Source organism: Dipodomys ordii, unplaced genomic scaffold, assembly GCF_000151885.1.
Source record: "Dipodomys ordii isolate 6190 unplaced genomic scaffold, Dord_2.0 Scaffold30, whole genome shotgun sequence".
In the NCBI taxonomy this organism is placed as follows: Eukaryota; Metazoa; Chordata; class Mammalia; order Rodentia; family Heteromyidae; genus Dipodomys; species Dipodomys ordii.
In genome coordinates this window covers 2,223,150-2,246,096 of record NW_012267246.1, presented here as the reverse complement: position 1 = coordinate 2,246,096, position 22,947 = coordinate 2,223,150, and the positions used below count along the sequence as shown (strand labels likewise).

General features: G+C 47.7%; 2 protein-coding genes across 4 annotated transcripts in view; one reads left to right on the top strand and one right to left on the bottom strand.

Moving 5' to 3' along the window:
* Ssr3 (signal sequence receptor, gamma (translocon-associated protein gamma)) overlaps positions 1-8,800 on the top strand; it is a 10,664-nt gene extending 1,864 nt beyond the window's left edge. Inside the window, exons 2-5 of the mRNA XM_013016130.1 lie at positions 2,561-2,664; positions 3,474-3,572; positions 7,430-7,561; positions 8,485-8,800. Coding sequence (XP_012871584.1) covers positions 2,561-2,664; positions 3,474-3,572; positions 7,430-7,561; positions 8,485-8,551 — 402 coding nt within the window. The 3' untranslated portion in view covers positions 8,552-8,800. The remainder of the gene's footprint in view (positions 1-2,560; positions 2,665-3,473; positions 3,573-7,429; positions 7,562-8,484) is intronic.
* A 5,032-nt stretch (positions 8,801-13,832) lies between these two features.
* Kcnab1 (potassium channel, voltage gated subfamily A regulatory beta subunit 1) overlaps positions 13,833-22,947 on the bottom strand; it is a 212,226-nt gene continuing 203,111 nt past the window's right edge. For all 3 annotated transcript variants that reach the window (XM_013016169.1, XM_013016171.1, XM_013016170.1), the window contains 4 exons: positions 22,518-22,612; positions 18,043-18,163; positions 16,558-16,646; positions 13,833-13,932 (listed from right to left, as the gene is read on the bottom strand). In XM_013016169.1, coding sequence (XP_012871623.1) covers positions 13,843-13,932; positions 16,558-16,646; positions 18,043-18,163; positions 22,518-22,612 — 395 coding nt within the window. In that variant the 3' untranslated portion in view covers positions 13,833-13,842. The remainder of the gene's footprint in view (positions 13,933-16,557; positions 16,647-18,042; positions 18,164-22,517; positions 22,613-22,947) is intronic.

Here is a 22,947-nt window from a genome sequence, read left to right as displayed (position 1 = left end):
TTTTTTTTCTTTTTGCTTATGTGGTGCTGGGGAATCGAACCCAGGGCCTCATGCATGCAAGGCAAGCACTCTACCACTGAGCCACCTTCCCAGCCCCTTGTTTTTTTGTTTTATTTCAGTCCTGGGGCTTGAACTCAGGGCCTTGGCATTGTCCTGAGTTCTTCTCAAGACTAGCACCCTACCACTTTGAGATAGTACCACTTAAGTCCTTTTATTTATTTTTTGTCAGTCGTGGGGCTTGAACTCTGGGCCTGGGTACTGTCCCTCGCTCTTCAGCGCAAGGCTAGCGTTCTACCACTTGAGCCACAGTGCCACTTCAGGTTTTCTGAATGGTTTATCGGAGTTAAGAGTCTCACGGACTTTTCCTGTCTGGGCTGACTTTGAACCATGATCCTCAGATCACAGCCTCCTGAGTAGCTAGGATTACAGGCATGAACCACCAGTATCCAGCTCCACTTCAGTTTTTAAAGTGGTTAATTGGAGATAAGAGTTTCATGAGGACGCTCTGCTGGGGCTGGCTTTGAACTGTGATCCTCAGATCTCAGCCTCCTGAGAATGTATGATTACAGGTGTGAGCCACTGGTATTTGACAATCTTTTTCAATTGACTTTTTCAGTGTTACTTTTACATTGTTACTTCTGAGGTAGCAGAATATCTTTGTTTCCTCAGTAGGACTTTCAGTGTTGCATATCTTTGAATTGCTCAGGGAATTGGCCTTTTGCTGAGACGTAGAGTGCCAATGGGTTTCTTCTATGCGTAGGCTTCATTTCCCTAGTATCCATACTAGTTTGGACACTTGTTTTGGCCTCAGTTATGCCAGCTCCTTCTGGCATGTGGAGGGGTCCCCCCTGCTCCCCACTGCTCACTCTACAAAACATGGAACCATTAGGCAATTCCCATGGGTCTTTTGGTGCTGCTGGGGTTTGAATTCAGGCCCTGCCTTTTCTAGGCAGGTGCTCTACCACTTGAGCCACTCCACCGTACTTGCTTTGTTACTTTTTTGAGATAGAGGCTTGCTTTTTGCTTGAGCTGCCTGGATTGTGGGCCTCCTATTCATGCTTTCTCTTATCCCTGAGATGACAGGCACACACCATTGCACAGCCATTGATTAGAATGGAGTCTCATATAGCTCTTGCCTGGGCTGACCTTGAACTGGGATCTGCTGGTCTCAACCTCTAGTTAGGATTGCTGAATTGATTGAGATTGAGCCTTGTAGTGATCTCATTCACCCTGGTTTTAGCCTTGTTTTATGGGATACACAGTATGCATACTCATGGGACATTTTTATTGTTTTTCTCTTAGTTCATCTTAGTTCATCACTGACTTTTTTCTAATATATTAAATCCAGTGTCTTCTGGGCTCCTGAAGTCAAGTCTTCTGCTTCTTGCCTGGGGGCCTCATCTTTCAGAATTGGGCCTCAGTTCTTCCGAATCAGCCTTTGAGTCCTTTGAAGCGTCTTATGGCCCAGATACCCTCATTTAGGATAAGCAAGCTTGCTTGCTTGCTTGCTTCCTTCCTTCCTTCCTTCTTTCCTTCCTTCTCTCCCCCTCCCCTTCCCCCTTCTCTCCCTCCCTCCTCTTTCCTCCTTCCTTTCCTTCTGGTTTGCACATCTCTTGTCTCAAGGCCAGGACACCTTTCCAGAGAAATCTTTGCTAAGGTTGATTGTTCGTTGGCTTTGCTGTCTCTGTTAGGCTCAGCACACTGAGATGGTCTCAGTTAACTTGGCTTCATTGTTAGACATGGCCATAAATGGCCTCGGTGGCTCCTGATGCCTCTGGACGTGGTGCTCAGGTTTCATGACTGCCCTTCTGGTAGCAGGGCAGGGCACTTAGGACATCTGTGTCTGTTTGCTTTCTGTCATCAGTCCTTTTACTAGAGGATGTTCCAAGATGTCACCCATCTGAGCCTCTGCTGCTGTCGATGGCTTTCTTGTGTGTGCCGCCACGGAACCCAGTCCCTTTGGTTCTTAGCATCGTAACTTGTGTTGCAAGCCCTTTTCATTTTGATTCTTCAGAATCAAATGTCATGTTCTTTTTACCTTTGGATTCCATCTGCCAGTTTCTTTGAGGACAGCTGCTGTTCATTTTGCTATTCTTTGTAACAATAGTAAGTGAAATTTAAGTGAATATTCAGTGCTTTACTAGCTTAACAGACTGAGTAGAATTTTTTTTTTTCTAGGTTTGGTTTAGTAACTTTTGCCAGTACTAGTAGGACTTGAACTCAGGGCCTAGTGGTTTTGCTTAGCTTTTTCATTTAAGGTTGAAACCACTTGAGCCACAGCTCTGCTTCTGGCATTTTGCTGGTTAGTTGGAGGTAAGAGGTTGTTTGGGTTGACTAACCTCAGGTCTCTGTTTCCTGAGCAGCCAGGTATGAACCACCAGCCCTGGGCAGTTTAGAAGCTCTTGTCTGACATCATAGTTCTTCGAGATTTTCTTGATAGTTAAGGCTGAAAGACCCAGGGGGTGCTAGGTGTCTTCCTGCTGAATGGTAGAGGGAAGGTGCTTCAGTGGCCACAGTCTAGATCCAGACTGCTCCTCTTGAATGTGTGGCCTGGTCCTAGGGCTGGTCTGCCTGTGCAGACTGTGAAGGCAGTTCTGATGGTACTTCAGAGGGTGGGGAGGGCGACGTATTATCACGTGTGTCACATGTTACCCACAGTGCTGGGCATGTGACTATGCTTGTGTGTGGAGTAAGAGCCTTTATAAATTCTTTTTAAAAGGTGGCATGATTTAAACAATGCTTGCTAAACTATTTTCAAGAAATTAAATAATCTGTTAAATTTTACTTGCTGGTCATGATTGTTTCTTCTGTAGTTAATAGTCGACTAGTTGGTTGTAGTTGTTGAGTAGTTCTTCGGATCTTTTCTGCCAACTCCATGTTAATTTTGGTGCACCTTTGAAGCTGTGGCCAATTTCACTAAACATGGAGTGGGCAGCCCCTGACCTAGTGTATTATTTCTCTTAAATGCAGTTGTCCTTTGGAGTAGAGTTAAAAGCATAATTTTAAGATACTATAGTTGCTTTTTTCCTCTTTGTTTATTAAGTCAAGTTTTTGCTCTAATTTACCCAGAATTGAAATGATGTATCATTTAACTGATGTCTTATGAACCTTGTGAAAATAAAATGCAGTTGGAATGATGCATAATTAAGTTGTACTAATAGCATTTGACTTTTATATTCATATTAAGTACCTAATCTTTGCAAAATTTTCCCTTCCAGGCAGAAATGAAAGCAAAGAACTAATAAACCACATGTTGGGAGTTCAGTAGCTAATAAACCACATCTTGAAGGTTCTTGAACTGTTTCTTTTGAGCCAGCACAATGTAATAAACTTGGAACTTTCTGTTCAGCTTATGTTCTTGAAATGTAAAGCACCATTCAGCTACTGATAGGAGATCTCAAGTGCAGAATGTTCTGGGAGCGTTATGTTCACCTGGAGCATGTGAAAACTCATCTCTGTGTTCTTCCTTCCAGAGTAGCCCAGAAGAGGGAGGATGCAGTTTCCAAAGAAGTGACTCGAAAACTTTCCGAAGCTGACAACAGAAAGATGTCTCGAAAGGAGAAAGATGAGAGGTTTGACTCCAGCAGTTGGGAGAGGGGTGGTTGTGACTGGGAGAAAATTCATTTCTGATGGTGGCTCAGACAGTCTGGATGATGGAGCTGGAGGCAAACCTTGCCGTTGTAAAAGAGCAGCACTGGGAAGAGTGAGAGCTGACAGTTTGAATTTCACTGACCCACATATAGTTGCTCTATTCTGAAGAAGAGGTGCGTGTCGTCAGCGCCTTTTCACCCTGAGGAAATATGAAAGCTGTGATGACTTGTCAGGGTTGTAGATTAGCACTGGCAGGCTGATGTGAGAGCTTGTAGCCCAGGCTACCCTTAGAATTTAAGAGACCACAGAGTTTTGTTACTGGCACCTGAGTGATCCTGATCATGTCATCTAACCTTTCTGAATTGAAGGGTTTATGTTGCTGTGTGTGTTAGCATTTCTAGGGGCGCTAGCTCTGGTCCCGATGTACCCAGGTTGGTAGTTCTGACCTCTTCTACCTGGGGCCAGTTCTGGGGAAACTGCATGCTGGTTGGGAAGCGAGAGGAACTGGATTTTTCTTCTCTTGTCTGAGTCGTGTCTGTCTGTTAGGCTTCCTTCTAATTTTCCTGCCAGCTGCTTTTAGAATGCATATTAAACAGTCCAACTATTTGAGTTGCCTAAGTCCCTGAATAATTGAGCAAATTGGTGCTTAAGAGTTGCCAGATGGTTTAATAGAGTCGTGAGTTTTGTTTTTTTCACGGATCTTAAGTTTTAGTATCAGCAAGTTGCTTTGTAGGACAAAATGTTTACCATACTGTGTTTCAGAAAGTCTTTGAGGGAACGTGCAATATTAAAGCAAAGATCAAAAGCCATTTAAAGACAAAAGAACTTTGGAGTGCTAAGCTTGCCTCTGAGCCTTCTTGTGTCTGGGGAAGCCTCTGAGGCCCCATGGCTGCTGTGTCTGAGGAGCTACAGTGCATGCCAGCCCTTCTGCAGAGACGCTTTGCTAGCATCAAGTCTTGGAAGGACTTTATCTGGTGGGTCCTTACTTATGGGACATGGAGTAACTTAATGAACAGTGCCTTCCATAGTGGTTTTGGAAAGGCACCGAAGCATTAATAATATATGATGGTCTTCTGTGGATCCTTTATAAAGCCATAAAGACAGAAAAGTAAAGCCATGACGAGGCTTTTCTACAAGGAGCAGCTGTAGTGAGGTCTGGCTCCACTGCTTTCTCTGTGTCTTTGTACTGAGGCTTGAACTCACACCTAGGCATTTCCCTTAGCTTTTTTGCTCAAAGCTGGCACTCTATACTTGAGCCACAGCTCCACTTCCAGCTTTTTGGTGGTTAGTTAGAGTCTTATAGCTGAGGTCCTCAGATTTCAGTTTCAGTAGCTAGAATTAAGAGGCGTGAGCCACAGACTTCGGCCACATAACTTTCTGATGGCACACTGTTGCATAGGAACAGAGATGAGGGAGGAAAACATGTTTCTAGGTGTTCTGTCGAATTCTTTTGTTTAGGGCAAAGTTCCTGAAGTTGGGGTGCATATCATACATAGTACTGGAATCGGACAGTGCTTGTTACAGTTACTTGATGTTTGGGTGGTGAGCGGAGTACTGATCCTCGACCCATGTGTCTGGCATTTGTCTTTTCCCCTGGATGAGCTCTGAATCTTCATCAGTGTGGTTTTCAGGTAGTCATTGCAGTGAGTCAGAGTTGGAATTGGGAATGAAACTTGGGCCATTTGCTGGAGCAGGTATTTAAGCATAGGGTTATCTGAGAGAAGTTTCGTGGATGTGTAACATGCAGACTGGCGATGATGATGACATATTCTTATCAGTAGAAATTGGTGCTCTTAATAATTCTCTTAGAAAAGCCACAGTAATCAAGATGCGTTGTACTCATAATCTGACTTGTTGAGTTGAAGTTCCTTGGTACAACTACTTAAAATTGAAAATTTTTACAATCATTCTAATAACATGAAAAAAAAAAAAACCCAAGAGAGCAACAGGATCATAGTGGATACAGCAGAGCCACCACAGACATGGCTGACATGGCAGACACAGCAGGGCCACAGCAGACACAGCAGACACTTTTTCTCAGTTCTGTAGTTGTGATTGTCTCTGATCACTGCACTGGAGCCTCTTGGAGGATAGATTGCTTCTAAGAGATTTGATCTATGAGAAAGCTCATCAAACTTCTTAGTAGCTCTCAAAGCCTCGTTTATAATTATTTGAGATATGCTGCTTTGAAAGTGATTCAGGATGTTTGTTTGTCCAAGGGCAGGCAAGACGAAGATTCAGCATGTGTTCCAGGTATGAGTGTTCTTGATTTACTGATGATGTTGTCTTTTATTACCCAGTTACAACAATTGCTGTTTGGAACGAACATTTTCTTGTTTTAGGAAACACTCTTGAAGATGACTCTTTGGGAAATATTCTTTCAAGTTAGGTTTTTTTTTTTTTTTAAGCCAGTTTAAATGTTTTCACGATGGTAGCGCATGGGTGGATGATGAATCTGCAGGGTGAGGATGGAGGGGAAGTCTTTCATCAGTAGAGAGGCGGTTAGGGAGGGAGACGTGCTCTGTCTGGCATAAGCGACTGAGTCAGCCAAGGAGAGCAGTGCTGGGAGCTTGCTTGCTGAAGCAACCCCTCTTCCTTGGCTTGTGCAGAGTTACAGTAGATGCCTTCAGTGTTTTCCAGCATGGAGCTGGGTTGGGATGTGCATCTTGCTGGGTTTATTTGCCCTGACACATGTCCTAGTGGGTAACATTTATTACCTCAAGTTTCAAGGTACATGCATTTTGAAATTTACATGGAAACTTGCTTGACATCTGAGGGGTTTTCTCATTGATGGCTACTCTGAAGTAATATCCCTCCTTTCCCTATGTGTGGAGGAAACTTGGCGGAATGTCTTGATGTACGTCCACAGAACCAAAGAGGTGTGGCGCAGGTACTCAGCTGCAAAGCGTGTGCACAGAGGATTTAGCCTGGACAGCCAAAGCGTTGTCTTTGGATTAGAACATCTGATCTATGAAATGTGTCCTTAGGATGGCATGGAGAGGTTATATCATATGACCCAAGGAAAGCTATCTTTGGGGAGGGTGTATCCCCTACACTGTGACTTTTGACCTTTGTAATAAAAACTTCCAGTAAGACCAATATATTTTCCCTATAGCTCAGATACACAAATGTGAATCTTTCATAAGACAGTAGTTATCCTGAGGTGTGTGTTGCAATCGTTTATATTTTTTCTGTTTCCATTAAGAAATGGTTTCAGCCCACTCAGTCAGTTCCTCTGGGATCCTCTCACTTGTTCACACCCGACTAGTGTCTCATGGTCAACTCTTCCAAAATTGCTTCACAGTGTTAATTACCCAGGAGGTATACAGTCTGTTTGAGTCAGAATTTCCTCTCACTTGGCTAATAAAATACTAGCAGACTAATAAGATAAAATATCAGAACAAGTAAAACAGAATAAAAGAAAACAAGTTAAAAGCATTCACGTAGTGATAGGGTAAGTTCTTTGTTTGGGTTAAGTAGAGATGGCTCAAGGAGTCTGTTTCTGTGAGAATAGTGCTTGTTTTGTCTCTCACAGCTGTATTCCATGGTCTGTAGCTCAAGTCCAGAGACTGCCGGGAAGCCTGCCCCTGGGTTGTGACCAGTGACATCCAGTTTTAGGTGATAGGCAAGGGCCTGGACAAAGGCTAGTTCAACTGCCCATGTGTTCAAGCCATGTAGTTAACCAAGCAGTCCCTTCCCATGGTCCTGGTGCCCTGGGTGTTTAGAAATGGAGGGGTAGTTCTGACTGAGTACCTTTGAGAACTTTACAACTTTACCTTAAAACGAATGGGAGCCATTCAGTATTTGCCAACTTGTTTGCCCGTTTGTGTGTCTCCAGAATCCTGTGGAAGAAGAACGAGGTTGCTGACTACGAAGCGACCACCTTTTCCATCTTCTATAACAACACTCTGTTCCTGGTCCTGGTCATCGTGGCCTCCTTCTTCATCCTGAAGAACTTCAACCCCACAGTGTATCCTTGGGAGGCCCAGTCTAAATGGCACTCTGGGGCAGACCATCAGATAGCATGACTAGGCAAGAGCACGTAAAAAGAAAAGTTTAACATGTAGAAGTTTATGGTTCGGTTTAGTCTTTTTTAAAGAAACGAAGACTTCAGTAAGTAGCAGGAGTACAAAGCTGTCTCACACTTGTGTGTGATTGTCTCTGCTGGCCTCCTTGGAGTTCTAGGCAGCCTGGCTTACACAGTCCTGGCACACACCTGAGGGCCCGCTGTTCCTTGGGGTTAGCTGATTGCCAGTGTAGCTAAATAGGCTCAGTTCATAGATACAGTGTTCAAGCCGCTTTTTAGTTGAGCTTTTGGCCAGAAATGATGTGTCTTTTACTACACAAAAGTAATTTATTAAAGTTATCCAGAAACACATAGACTTTTAATAGTGGGAGACTTATGATGCACTAAAATATCACACATACTCCTACTCGTGCCCCCTGGGAATACTGCAGTGCTTTCCCAGAAGTGGCCACGAAGTGGTGTGTCCAGAGAGGCTGGCATGGCCATGAGTGGTGGAAATCTACTTTCGCAGGCCAAGTGCAGCAGCACACCAGCCGGCCTGAGATGGGGCGAGTCTCCTCGCACAGGTCCACTGGGCCCTAGGTGTGTTCTTTGTGATCATATGTTCTGGGATTTTTTCCAGTGTTTTGTTTTTAAAATTGGAACATGGTTAGAGGTGTAGTTCCGGTGGTAAGTCTCCTGCCAATGAGCAGAAAGCGTTAGATAGCGAGTTCGAATCCCTATCTCAGATGAGAAAAAAAAGGTTGGAACACATTGCCCCAAGTACTTGTCATTGTGTTTGCAGACTGGGAGCCACCATTCGCGATGAGTGCTCATGGCTGAGGGAGACACAGCCAGTTGATTTCCTTAACGTGAAATCCTTACAGGAACTACATCTTGTCCATCAGTGCTTCCTCAGGACTCATCGCCCTCCTGTCGACCGGCTCCAAGTAGACCGCCAGCCACGCCCTGGCTCATGTCCCTGGGTGGTCCGGTGTGCCAGCAGCCTGGGGTCTGGGCAGGAGGCACACAAGATGTTTTTATGGTGTGCAGTTGGGAGGCTTAAAAACACAGCAGAATGTAATTGAGTATTTGTTTATTGGCTCTCTTGACAGACTGTTGAAATTAAATGAATTGAAAGGGAAACAGAGTATCAGGACATTTATTAAAGGCAAGAAGTCTTGCAATATGCCATAATCACCAGAAGAGAAAATAACTTGTTTCCTTGATCTGTCAGAGGTCACGGTAACCTGGACTAAGCTGTTATTATTTATAATAGCAGCAAGAAGTTAATAACTGGTTCTCTGTGTTCCAAGCACAATATTGCAACTTTTTGAACCATAAATATCAGAATGAATCGTCTTCCCAGAGAATGAACAGAAGCTTTGTGTTTATAAGTCTGAATTTGTGATTGGTTATAACTCAGACTTAAAAATATGGCTTCTCTGACTTGTGGAAAAGTTTCCTTTTTTTTTTTTTTTTTTTAAAGAAAGGCAGCCAGGGTAGTAACCTAAAAATAGTGCGTGGGCCTGTGAGAGCTGGCCTGTGGCGTTAGAGCACATGCTGTTCAGCTGAATGGCTTTGGTCCTGGGTGGTCAGGGAGGTCAGCCTGTCCCTGCCATGTTGGCTGGATGTGTGAAGTCACTGGAATCATTGTTTCCCCAGATTGGCGTTTTGACACCACTGGCAGGACATTAAGTCAGAAAGAGCCTCCTTCCTCAGTCCCTCCTCAGTGTTGACACAGGAAAGACCAGAGTAGTTTTTGTGAACTTAGCTCTGGAATGTGAAGTACTCACCAGGGAGTTTACAGTGGTTGAGTTGTGTGTCAGCAGTTGTCGGTGGGGACTTGGATAGACTCCGGCCTTTAGCCCACAGGTTCCCGTCCTCAGGGAACACCAGACAGAGCACAGCCAAGTGCAGGCTCACAGGGTCAGCTCTGCTGCTTTGCCAGTGTGTGTAGATAACTTGCTTTTTGCACGTAACATGGCTGGGTCAAGTTTGGGAAGCTGTTCATCAATTAGGATGTCAATTTCATATTCCTGTTAGCTTTTGCATTCCAGTGATTTCCTACTCACAATAACTTAAAGGCACATATATTCCTAATCTTCAGTTTCCACTTGTATATTTAAGACAAATATTGCAAGTAGCATTACATGTTTATGCTGGTGGATATGTTGGACTACATCCAAGAATTAGGAAGACAGAGGACTTATGTAGGTCTAGTGACCTCCAGTGTCAGAAATTGTAATGACATCTCATCACCGCTAGAAGCAGTGGTACTTTATTGTTCAGGTGCCATTGCTAAATAGCGTATAATGAAGGAGACAATCAGAAGAGAGTGACTGCAAGGTAGAGCTAGTGTCCTTTCCTCTCTTTTTGGACAGTACTCAGCATCCCTTGCTCACTAGGCGGTTGTTCACCACTGAGCTGTGCTGCCCCTGTCTGTAGCTGGGTGTTTGGGGATTAAGGTCTTATTTCCTGCCCAGCATGTCCCTGTGGCCTGCTTTTCTGAGGCTTTCTGTTGCCCACAACAATAGCGCATTACTGTGTCTAGTTTTCCTCCATGGAGAGGGGGCACTGACCTGCCTGCCTGCCTCCTGCCTGGCCTCCTGCCTGCGGTCTTCCGTTCTCAGCCTCTGAAATAGCTAGGATTACAGGTGCAAGCCACTGGCTCATGGCTGTGTGTCCCCATCCCCCCTCCGGCCTTCCCCACACCTTGCCCCATTTGATTTTACTATTGAGTGTGGCTGGTGCTTTTTCTTACTAGGAACAGGGTCAAATGCTTTTAAATGGCTGATGAGCATGGCTACCAGATGGTGGTGTTTGTGGGTAGGAATGAGCCATCCCCATTGGGGACCATAGGTATAGCCAGTTGGGGTGTGGTATAAGGTGGTTGGCCTAAAACTTCGTAGACAGTGTGCAAAGCTTGTCTTCCTTGTTGCTGATGGCTCTCCTTTTAAGATCCTGATGTTTTCTGACTTCACCCACTGCTACGGGAGTTTCGGCTGTGTCCTTTGGAATGTGCACACTCAGCGCAGGAGTTGGCACTAAGGACTGCGTGTAGCCTTACCTTGCTCTTCGGTGCAGAGCTTGACTCATGACAGAAAGGAGACAGGTGCTGTGCAGAATGAAAATCCGCATATGCTAACTCAGACTTTGCTAGAAAAACCCATGGCGGAAGTTTTTATTTTCAAACTACCAGGTCCCCAACAGCAGTAAAGTAAAAGATTCAAAGGTGTCCCCGCCTTTCCCCATGACAGGGAAGCTGGCTGGGGAGTTTTGTATATTTAGTTGGTACTGCATGGCAAGGACAGTTTGAGACAATGTTTGAAGTGACTAATGTAGAGGTTGCCTTTATACTCAGAATTCTTATGAAGTTTTACTTAACAATTAAACTTTGCTTCTTAAAATGTGTGTTTCCTTGGGCTTGTTTATAAACCATGTGAACGAATACATCATCTTGATTGCATTATTTCACACTGCTTTCATTTCCTACACATGTCAGTGGGCATATTTGTAGATTCTGATCAAGCGTCAGGTATTGGCCAGCAGAGCGCAGTGACCACATGGGTAGGCATGACCGCCAGGGCCGGCCTGCCTGGTGTCCTGCTGGCCCTTCTTTTGTTCCAGTGTACACCAGGTACTGCAGCTTCTGGAGACAAAGGATAAAGGGAGGGTATGTTCAAACAAATGAGAGTACACGTGTGCAAGAGTGTACATGTGTGAAGGAAGAAGGGAGGTACATACATTTGTATGTACCTGTGGACAGAGCCAGTGTATGGGTACTGGATTTAAGAATCTGCATTTAAGCTGTTCTCACTCAAAACTTGTACATCATTCTGTATAAAACTTGTTGGGGGTTGGGAAGTTAGCATAGGAAGGCCCCAAGTTTGGTCCTCAGCTCTGCCAAAAAAAAAACAAAGCCCCCAAATCCTAAAGCTTATAAAGGAAAAACCTTACAGGAGCTGGAGACTGGAGTGCCTGGTGTGCAGACTCCAGACCTGGCGGCCGCTTGCAGGGTGCCTGCAGCTTCGCCCACCCTTGTCCTCAGCAGGGAGACGCTGGGCCAGACGCAGGTTCCTTAACGCTGCCCTCTCCACAGGACTGGGGTCCAGTCCTCACTGTGAGGTCTGGAAGTGGAAACGAGCCAGAGGTTCCGGTGTGCACGTCACCTGCGCGAGTCAAGGTATGGTGATGGATGCCTCTCCTAGGTTGCTCTTTGGAACAGGAGAAGAAGTTAATGTGTATGGGACTTTGGAAATGAGCTGCCTCCTGCTTTATCTTTCCATATGACTTGGATATAAAGGTGTTTTCTCTCCACAAGCAATGATGTTCATATTTGAATTTGATTAAGTGACACTGAGAAGCTTTAACTTCACTGCAACCCAGTGAGAAAGAAGCAGACCTGTTACTGCTGTGCAGCCCAAGCTGGGTGCCAAGTGGCTCCTCCTGCCTCTCCTTCCTGAGTGCTGGGATTAGAGGAGTGTGCCGCCATTCCTGGACTGAGCGGCCATTTCACCTTCAACCTTATTTGCTCAGCAGTTTCTGAGCATTAGTTTCTGAGTATTTAGTGGAGCTTAGCTGTGAGCATTACCTGGGTGATTATTGCTTGTTTTATGGTAAAATGAAATATTTTGTGTAAGAACAGCGTGAAAGGTGATGCCTTAGAAGCAAAGATGAGATAAAGACCTATGGGATTGCACAGAACGCTTTTATTACTCTAAGCAAATGAATTAAATTGCATTTCTCTTTGCAGCACCTCAGCTCGTGTACGTAGGGCAGCTCACTAGTTAAATACATGGTAGATGACAAAAAAGAACCCGTTTCCATTGTGAATCTGATATCCAAACTCCCTATTAGACCACAGGCTGTAGCAGTCCAAAAGATACTTGTAGTTCCCACTAACATTTCAGAAGATTTAGAACTTAACCCTGAAAGATTGGGAAATGATGACAAAATAGCATTTTAAGATGCATATTTCTTCTACGTGAAATCTCTTAAGCGATTGCTACATGAGGCACTGGCTGAGCTGATAGCTGAATTAGAATTCCATGCGTCCTCAGATGTTCAAGCGGAGCCAAAGGACTTCCCCACCCCGCAGAGAAGAAGCATGACGTCTCCTTTACACAGGTACCTGTGCAAAATACACTCCTGGAGTTTGCTATGGGTAGGATACTAATGAGGGTTAATAGCCAAAGAGGCAAGACTAGATGGTAACTGGGGTCTAGCGCAGCAGACCGGCTCAGCTGCATCCATGCGAAGGGCGGTGCTGCAGGAGGGGAGTGTTCTCCGTCTCCGGGGCTGGCGCTGCCCACCGGTGCCTTTCCCAGAGAGCCTCGGACTGACTTCCGAGTTCACGTCAGAAACTGCCAGTTCAACAGTGAACGTTTGCCTTTCTGGATATTTTACAGGTTTATGTACAAACACATGAATATTTTTAAAGCTCAAATATTTGAACTATTTGAGGTGCCTGCAAGCCGAGTGTAAACGGTTGTGATACAATTTGTGAAGAATGAATACTCAATTGCGGGTACATTTTTATTCAAAGCCAGGTGTCCATAGCAGTATAGCCCTCTCTTTCATAAGTGAGCCATCAGGTCTTTAATTAGAGTGAGGATATTTATTCCACGGAAATGGAATACTGTTAGAGTCTCGGCAGGCACGCCGGGTAAGTTGTAGTACAGAGCCAAGCAACAGCAAGTGTTTAGAGGGAGTGAAAGCAAATACCTGGGAATTTTAGGGCTACTGAGCGACAAGCGATGTATGACTCACTAAATGTAAAATAAGAAAAAAAATCAAAAACTTGAGTCCCTTAAGCATGACTTCTGAGTGAAGATACCCGGCTCTTCCTTAGGCCATTCCTATTGCATCTGTAGATTGTCCTTTTGAAAAAATAAATCTGTACAGCCCTCTTTAAGTTACCAAATGCCCGAAGGGAGACATTCCCCCCAGCGTGTTCACTGTCCGCATCCCTGAGTCATGCAAAGGAGCATCCGCGGTGACGTGCACCCCCTTCCCAACACTTTCGGCTGCTTGCGTGAGCGTGGGTGTGCAGAGCAGTGCCAGGGCAGGTTGCGGTCCACAGAAGAGAACAGAGTGGATTTCCTGGTGTGCTGGCGTCTGGGCGCCCGGTGGTGGCCGTGCGCACCCTCGGGAAGGCGGGGTGGGGGGGAGTGGGAGTGGCCGCTGAACGCCTCTCTCCACCCAGGGAGAAGCTGCTGTGGGCAGGCAGGCAGGCACGGGCCTTAGGACCGGTAGTCCTTCTTGCTGTACGGCTTGTTGCGTAAGATGTTGTCAATCTCGGTGACCACGTGTGATGTCATCTTTGGGAGAACCTGGGAATGGGGAGAGGATGGAGGAGGGGTCGCTACTATGGTCATTGTGCTGCCTATGGCGTCCTTCTCTGAACTGTAAGCCCTGCAGGCCATACGCCTCTGCCCGACTGAATAGAGAAGCTCAGGGTTAAACAACAGCTCTCGTTGGGGAAGGACAGTGTGAGCCACATACATAGCCGATTTCACATTTTCTGCATTATATCCAGAGCATCTTTTAGGTAAAATCTGTATAGGAAATTAGTTTTTTGCTTTGGGTACTAAGTCCTGCAATTCCCATGAATGTTTTACTCCTACCTGCACATCTGGGCACGTGCCCATAAAGTGCGGCCCCAGAGACTTTGTGTTGGGAAGCAGGCCTCCCAGGTGGCCTGACTCACAAGGACATGTGGTGGCCATGTGAGACAGAGCGGGTATGTGCAGCACCAGGTACTGGACACTTCATTCTTTACTAAGCGGCCCTGTGGAGACTGAGGGGGGAGCATGTGATGTAGGTCGGGGAGGGGCACGTGTCAGATGATGCCCACATGATCTGCGCCCTGCCAAGGCCCGTGACTGGTGTGGACAGAGAGTGGCTGAGCCGGAGAGAGGCCCAGGCAGTCTCAGGGCTGGGTAGAAGAAACATGGTGTGGATTGCTGATCTGGAAAGAAAAGGAGGAGTTTGGGGAGCAAGTGGAGTGAGATGGCGGCTTGTTGGCATGGGGTGTCTGGAGAAATGACTCATTGGCAGTGGGGCTTCGGACACGGAGGCTGGTGGTGTGGACCTGCTTGTGGAGGCTCTGAAGGGGCTGGCCAGCCCCTCATCCATGACCAGCGAGCAATGAGAGCCCGCATTTGGCTTGAGGAACAAAGGCAGACAGCGGAGCCCTTTGACCCAGTGCAGGCTGGTGAGGGGAGGTCTGACTGGGCTGGTCTCACCCTTCCTGGGCTGCCACCCAGCCGGCCAAGGTGACTTTGCCCTCACACGAAAGCTCAGAAGCCCTAGGGTGTGGCTGCTCAGCTCAGGAGGCTCTGGTTCTGCCTAACATTGGGCTACCTTTAACAAAGGCAGTGGCTCCCGCCAGCTCTGACGTCTAGACATCTGTGGTGTTGGGAAAGAGATTGCCATACTGAGGCTGAGCCTCAGGAATGGGGTTGGTTGGAAATTTTGTCTGAAGTGCAATGGGCTAGCTACATGAGGAGAAAACAGTCCTCATGACACCAAAATACAGTTCAGAGAGATGTGAATGTTCAAACATGCTCAGGCTGGCACCATGGCTTAGATACATCATCAGTCCTAGCCATTGGGGGGCTGAGATCTGACGATGCCCAGGGTCAGGGGTCTGGCTGCTGTTGCTGGGGTGACCTGTCAGGGAAGGCCTCGCAGGGAGAAGCTGGAGATCTGAATCTAGGGGACGAATCGGGTGTTGGTGCGCTGTGGCTATGGTGGTCAGAGAATGGAACACTTGACCTCTGGGGCGGGAATGGTTTGTGGTGACTACAGATGAGGGTTCTAGGTGACAATGTGTGTGTGTGTGTGTCTTTTGGGATAAAAGCTTGTGGAAATGGGTTTCCTGTGTGCTGTGTTGTCGGCAGTGTGGGGTACACGGAAGGCCCGGTGAGTTAATGGGGAAGATCTCTCGGTTCATTCTTTCTCTCCGTGGTTTGCCCCCTTACTCCTCGCGTTGTGAGGACATAATGGAGACATAATGAGGCTGGGGAGAAGGTAGGTCGCTCCTAGAGTGTACATCCCATGTGGGCACAGGGACACAGAACCCCAGAGGAAGCACAGAGCCTGGGTGGAGCGAGTCAGCCGGCAGTCTCCCTGTTCACCCCCAGCATCTCCTGGGCTGCTTTTCAAGGGTTAGATGCTAAGTTTAACCAGGTTGTCCTGCAGCTCTGTCTGTCATCCGTAGGCTTGTTTGAGGGGACAGGTGGGTAGGGGAGACAGTTCTGCTCCCCAGTGAGCAGGGGGAATGCACCCTGTGAGGGCGGGAGCAGCGGGCAGGCTCGGTCACAGCAGCTCCAGCCCCACCCCGGGAGCACCCTCCTCACACCCATCCCTCCTGCCTCCGCAGACTATATGGTGCTGTGTGGCCTCCTGCCCACAGGCGTCATGCTCAGTGGGAAGCCCCAGGGGTGGGTGTCTGAAGTCATAACTAAGGTTCATCTCTCTCTCTAGGAGTTGGGAAGGTGAGAAAGACACCCATCTCCCACCTTTGGGGCTCACAGTTGAGGGGAAAGGGAGGGACAGCAGGTGCAGCCTATTTGTTATGTGGCGGGCCATGGGGAGAATGTCACAGGAGGCTGGCAGACGAGCAAGGGGGCTCGGTGCCAGCAGGTTAGCATGAGTGTGAAGGAGGCAATGCGTGATGCATGTGCTCTGTCTTGTGTGGCACATTTCACACTGGTGCATCAGCATGCTATGAGTAGGCCTAGGGGTCACTTCCTGCACAACCCAGACCCAGGAGGAAGCGCCAGGGCCAGGGATCACTTTTGTCAGTCTGCAGTAGACAGCCCTGCCTGGAGGCTTGGGCTTTGATGACATTGTTGCTTCCCACTCCTCCCCCCTAGGACGCTCGCTGCCCAGGACCTTCCAGGACACTGTGCTCTTCCCTGGACTTTGCTGCGAGGGGCCAGGGTACTTGCCTGGATGGCACCGAGGTTTTCGATGAGTTGCTCAGGAGTGGATGACCCCAGGAGCACGGAACTCACACCCTCATTTCGCAGACACCATGCTGTGAAGAGGGAAGCATGCTGGTCAGGAGCCACGGACAAGGTCAAGGGGACCCAGACAGGGTCAGGGAGTCACAGACAAGGTCAGGGAGCCACAGACATAGTCAGGGAACCACGGACAAGGTCAGGGAGCCACGGACATGGTCAGGGAACCACGGACACGGTAAGGGAGCCACAGACAAGGTCAAGGAACCACAGACAGAGTTAGGGAGCCACGGACAAGATCAGGGAGCCACAGACAAGGTCAGGGAGCCACAGACACAGTAAGGGAGTCACAGACAAGGTCAGGGAGCCACAGACAAGGTCAAGGAGCCATGGACAGGGTCAGGGAGCCACAGACAGGGTCAGGGACCCATGGACACGGTCAGGGAACCATGGACACGGTCAGGGAACCACGGACACAGAGCCACGGACACCGGTCAGGGAGCCATGGACATGGTCAGGGACCCACGGACACTGTTAGAGAACCATGGACACAGGTCAGGGAGCCATGGGCACAGAGAGCCACGGACACTGGTCAGGGAGCCATGGACACCAGTCAGGACCCATGGACAGGGTCAGGGAGCCATGGATACTGGTCAGGAGCCATGGACACAGGGAGCCACAGACTCGGTCAGGGTGCCAGGCACTTTGTTTTTGAGTGTGTCCACAGTGTCTACAGCTCTTGGCTGCAGCCAAACCTCAGGACCTTATTTTGTGTAGAGGACACAGTAATCTCAAGATTTTAAAAGCTGAGCAGCAGCTGGGCGCTCCTGGCTCACACCTGTTACCCCATTCACTTGGAAGGTTAAGAATGGGGTGTATGTAGTTCAAGGCCAGCCTGGACCTAAAAGTTCTCAACCCATAGTTGGGCACTGTGTCACACACCTAGCCGATGTGGGAAGCTGAGATCAGAGGCCTGAGTTCTAAGGTTAGCCCAGGCAGAAAACACCGCCATCTTAACAGGAAGGAAGCCTGCTCAGATGACAGGTCAGGCACAAGTGAGCCCCCTCGCCTTCAAGAGACCCAGTGAAAAGCAGGGCGGGTGGCCTGGCTCAGAAGCATCATGACAGCCTTGCAAGCTGGAGTCCCTGAGCTCACATCTCCTCAGTGGGTAGAAACCTGGCCAGAAGGAAACAGGGCCACTGTGCAGTTGGCCTCCAGTGCTGCAGGAGTCTTGTGTGTTTTGATGTGTTTTCATGTTGTGTTATAAGGGAGTGGGGAAGGAGAGTAAAAATGTTTCCATAGATGGAACATACTGGGCAATCTTAAATAACGTATTTACCAGAAACTTGCACTTGTGACATCAGTCTGATAGCTGACATTTTCCCATGACAGGTGTGTGGACTGACAATGGGCAGCTGCATTTCCTCTGACCTCAGCAGAAGTACTCCCGCCCTCCATAATGAGTGTTCTTACCCACAGCTAGCTGAGGCAGTGTGCACCCCAGACGCTCCGCAATGGGGGAAAGGTCTTTGAGCTTGTTTTGCTGCTTCCGCCCTTCCTCGCTGACGATTCTCTCCTTCAACCACTGGTAGCACTACGGATAGGAACAGACACTGACTGTTAATGTCTGGTGAGGGGTGGGAGGTCAAGATGGTGAATTTCCAAATCTTCTCCACGCTTCCCTTGGTTCTGCGGGGATGGGATGCTTGTCTTGGTCCAAGACTGTGTGAGCAATCTTGCTCTTTGCTTAGGGCTCAAAGCAGACTGATTCTGACTTATATTCACTATTCACATTGGTACATGGGCACAAGTATCCTCAGATTCCCAAGGCTGGCATGTGAGACCCTCCTCTACCCAGGGGCAGAGACAATGGGAGAGACACTTCTCTCTGGATAGCCCAGTTTTAGCAAATAGATACAGATAAAGAGCACGAAGATTCTGCATTTTGACAAGATCTATTATGTTTCCTTCCTTTTTGTTAAGAAGGCCCAGTACCAAGTGTTCAGCTCAAAGAAACCCATTGTCTCCCATCCTCAAGTATCTCTTGCCTTCCATCGGCATGACTCTGTGTTCCTCACATTAACTCTGCTCCTTTGGCTTCTCCCGAAGAGCAGATGGTGCAGGTGCAGCTTGATACCGGTACAGATTCTAAGCACATTTCTTAAGTTAGATAAACATTCTCCTGAGTGTGTATTGCCTATTGTTTAGCTCCTGGAACTTAACAAGTAAAAAGCTCAGGACAGGAAATATTCCTTAAAACCTCTGGGAAGAGACTGGCCCTGATCTGTGGACTCCAAAGTAAGCCAGGTTTCAGAGATGGAAATCAAAAAAAATGTCAGACCTTTGCAGTGCCCTACTTCCCAGATGACCTGCTCTTACTGAGGAACACGTACAGAGCTAGCCTGGGAGAATAAGATGTTAGCTTGTTTCTGTGAGGGTAATAAGCCAAGCGTGCCACTCCCTGGCCTCAGGGACTTCCTCTGGTGACGACTGCCCCGAGGATTGTCCCAAGCTAAGGAAAGCTCTGAAGTCTGCATTCTGCCCAGGCACAGGCCACAGTTCAATGTGCTACTGGCTTTTGTTTCTTACATATTATTTTCATTTCCTAAGAGAGAATTTCCAAAGGAAAGCATGACTGCATTCTGTGTACTTGTGATTTTTGGAGGACTTTTGCAGATGTGAAAGGAGAAGGGCGAGGCGCCCCGGCTCTCTTGGCCTCCTGGAGCTCACTCATGGGCTTGCGGTCCGCTCCCTGTGAGAGACTGTGCTGGAGGAGACAGCTACACCAGGGCTACCCGGCTGGGCATACACTGTGGAGGGAGCAGAGCCTGGGCCAGTGGGACTGGGTGGACAGTTAGGAACATTCCTGCTAATCTTCAGGGACCAGGCGTTGACCTAGGCAGTGCCCGGAAGTGATTCTGTCCTTTGTGGGGAAAAAAACAGCATCATCTCTGCTCGAGTTTTGTAACCTCTTCCAGGGGTCCAAGATCTCTGAATGTGATCCACGCTGAGAGGAAGAGGGGGAAACTAACAATTGCTCTTGACAACTGCTTTGTAGCTAGGAGAGATCCTGAGGTTTCGGTGTGTACCCTGAACACAGAAAAATGTCTTGCTTATATATCAATCTTGTTGAATGCCTTTGTTTTAAAATCCTATATGTAATGCATTCTTAGGATTGGGTTACAAGGTGTGTGTGTGTGTGTGTGTGTGTGTGTGTCTGTCTGTCTGTCTCTGTGTGTGTGAGTGTGTGAGTGAGATGCACACTAAAGTAACAGACCTCAAATACTCATTTACTGAATCCTTCTCTCTTGAAACCCTCAATCCTTTAGCTGTCACCTTTTTGTTTGCTGTGTTTACTAAGTAGTGCTGGAATTTGAACTCAGGGCCTAATACTTGCCAGGCAGGCATTCTACCACTTGATCCATGTTTTTGATTTTTTGCAGTTAGGTTCACTAATCTCTACAGTCCTTATAACGCTGTTAACATCTCAGGCCAAGCCTCTGATCTCTGCTTCCTTCTCAATTATTCTCAGTACATGTGCTCTGGTGGCTGTGTGCATTCTTCCATCTGAACACACGCAACTGATGACTGCAGATGGCGGAGCTCTAGAGCAACTGTGGGCAGCCGCAGGGCTCTTGTGGAGACTCCCAGAGCTGAGGAGTGGCTTGCACACCGGCAGCCATAGCTCTGGGGTTTGGCTGTCTTCGAGAGTTCCATGTGTGTGCATGAGGAAAGCTCCAGGCATCTGCCAGCATCCTCCCAGCAGTGATGCAGCTCCATGCACATGCCTGAGTACAGTGTCACTGCACCAAAGCCTGGATGTGAAGAGAGACTAAGACTTCCTGGAAGTGATTACTAGAGCCAGGAGAGCCAGGTGCCACACCAGCCTGTCTGTGAGGAGTTTCTGGTCTGGAATTGACAATGCTGATGTCTGCTTCAGTTTCTGCCTGTGGCAAAGGCCTTCCCTCAGGTCAGATTAAACTAAGAACAACACCCCACACAGTTGGAAGTACTTGGAGTTTTTTCAGAAAGCCTATAACGATATACAGATGGTCCCCACTTACAATGGTTCCCATAGGATTTGTGTGTGTGCACGTACATGTGTGTGTGTGTGTGTGTGTGTGTCTGTCTGTCTGTTTGTCTGTCTGTCTGTATTAAGGCTTGAACTCAAGAGTCTGAGCTTTTGTTGGGCTTTTTCTGCTTAGAACTGGTGCTAGACTGCGTGAGTCACAGCTCTACTTCTGGCTTTTTTGCTGGTTAGTTGGAGATAAGGATCTCATGGATTTTTCTTGACTGGGCTTGCTTCAAACCGTGATCTTCGTATTTCAGCCTCCTGAGTAGCTAGGATTACAGATGTGAGCCACAGTGTCTGGATGATAGATGATTTTTTTCCCATACAGTTTTGTGTTTTCCATTTTCACCCCAGTAGTTGATAGACAAATAAATAACCAACAGTAGGCAAATGCACAATTTTCAGTGTATTTAAGGTAGGCTAGGGCATGCTATCATATTCAGTAGGTGAGATATATTAACTGCATTTTCTATTTGGATGTTCTGACTTACTGTGGGTTGGTTTGGGCCGGACCCTGTTGTGAGCTGAGAAGCATGTGCAGCAGCTTAGCTACAGCCGCCGTCTGCAGGCATTTCTCTTTGTGGGGAAACAGGGAAATAAAGGAAAACTCTTAGCCTGGTGCTCGGCACTGCTTAGTGGTAGTAGATGTTTAGTGAAACCAGAATTCGCCATGCATCCCTGTCTTCTTGCTTTCCTCTTTTATATGCATCCTAAGACACTATTACTTTTTCTTGGCTGACTCATTTAGATTTGTTCAGAACAGTCTTTAATTTTCAGGAACAAGATCTTCATAATCTGGGGTAAGTGTCCTTTCCAGTTGTCCAGAACCAGGAACGGGGTCGGGTCAGCATGCTTCAGGGGGTATTTATATTGCGTTATTTTAGAGAACAAGCAAGCCAAAAGTCCAGGTCTCCCCAGTGGAAGGAAAGAGAGTGATGCAGAGTCCAGGCGGGCTGTGATGGGGACAGACAGGGGACAGGCAGAGGTGTTCCCAGCTGTACTGCCGGCAGGGCCAGCTGGTTTGGCTCTTCTGCTGAGCACTCATGGACTGGGAGCTGGCTCAGCATCTGTTTCCTCTTAGGAAGACTTTGTCTGGTCTGAAGTTTTAAGATGCCTGTATTCTCTCTCCCTCTACATTTGCAGAGTAATTTGTGATTCTATTGTTATTATACACTCTCTCCAGCTTTTTGGTTATTCTGTTTGTTTTAAAACAGACATGTTCTTACGCATAAGAAAAAAAAATGTTTGGAGTACTCTGTAATAAGTGAATCAAGATGTCCTGAGTGGAGGAAATTTTGTTCCGATGAGCTTGGAAAGTGTGAGGATTCAGAATCCTCAAGAGGATCAGAGAATTCACAATTTATGTCCCAAGACTCAACCAAAGCCAATGACAGAGCCAATGGCAGGTGTCCATGCATGGGCCTTCCACTCCACCCCTCTCCCTCCCACCACAGTGGAGGTGTCAGTCAACCCCAGCCAAGTTGGGCTGCCGTACTGGCTCAGGTTTTGCAATGAAATCCACTTATATGGGAAAGGATCAAGCAAGGAAGCAATCGCTTCAAAATGAGGATACGTAGCACCTCGGGTCTGGGCTGGGCAGACCTATCCAGTGCACCAAGCACATCACCACCTCCCCAGGAGCAGGGAGGGGGTGGAAGGAGGCAGCCGGAGGGTGGTGTTCTGCTCAAGCCCATTGGACAGGGCTGGCAGTGGCCTGACAGGGAGCAAAGCCCCTCAGAGGGCCTCGGGGCCACAATTACCAGCAGCCAAGATCATAGTGTGCCTGGCGCAGGAGGTCCAGGCTGTGCCACACCACGAATCAGTCTCCTCCCCCCTCCAGACCCGGAGTATTTTCTAGAAGTGGCGGGGGAAATACCTTCAGTGAAGCCCTGGAACTTTCAGGCACCCCGTTCCCATACTTTCCAGAGATGATTCCACAGGCTAGAGGAGACCAGGTTACCGCCCCAACCCCTGCGAGGAGGGAACAAAACACAATACAGTGAAAATGCTGCTCGGCCAGGGAGCATTCAGAGTGACGAGGTGTTGGGTTAGAACTGGGCGAGTGACAGGGGAAAGCTGGCTGGTCTCTGGGCGAGTGACACAGCTAGCTGGTACATTCTAGAAGTCCTTCCTGAGCCAGTTACGCCTGCGATGGTCAGTTCTTGGGACTGAGCTGGGGAAACGAGCATGGGAATGTCACGCAGCCATGATGGTTTTTATTTTCTATTTTGTTCTATTTCTATAGTACTGGGGTTTATATTCAGGGCCTCATGCCAACCAGGCTGATGTTCTACCATTTGAACCAC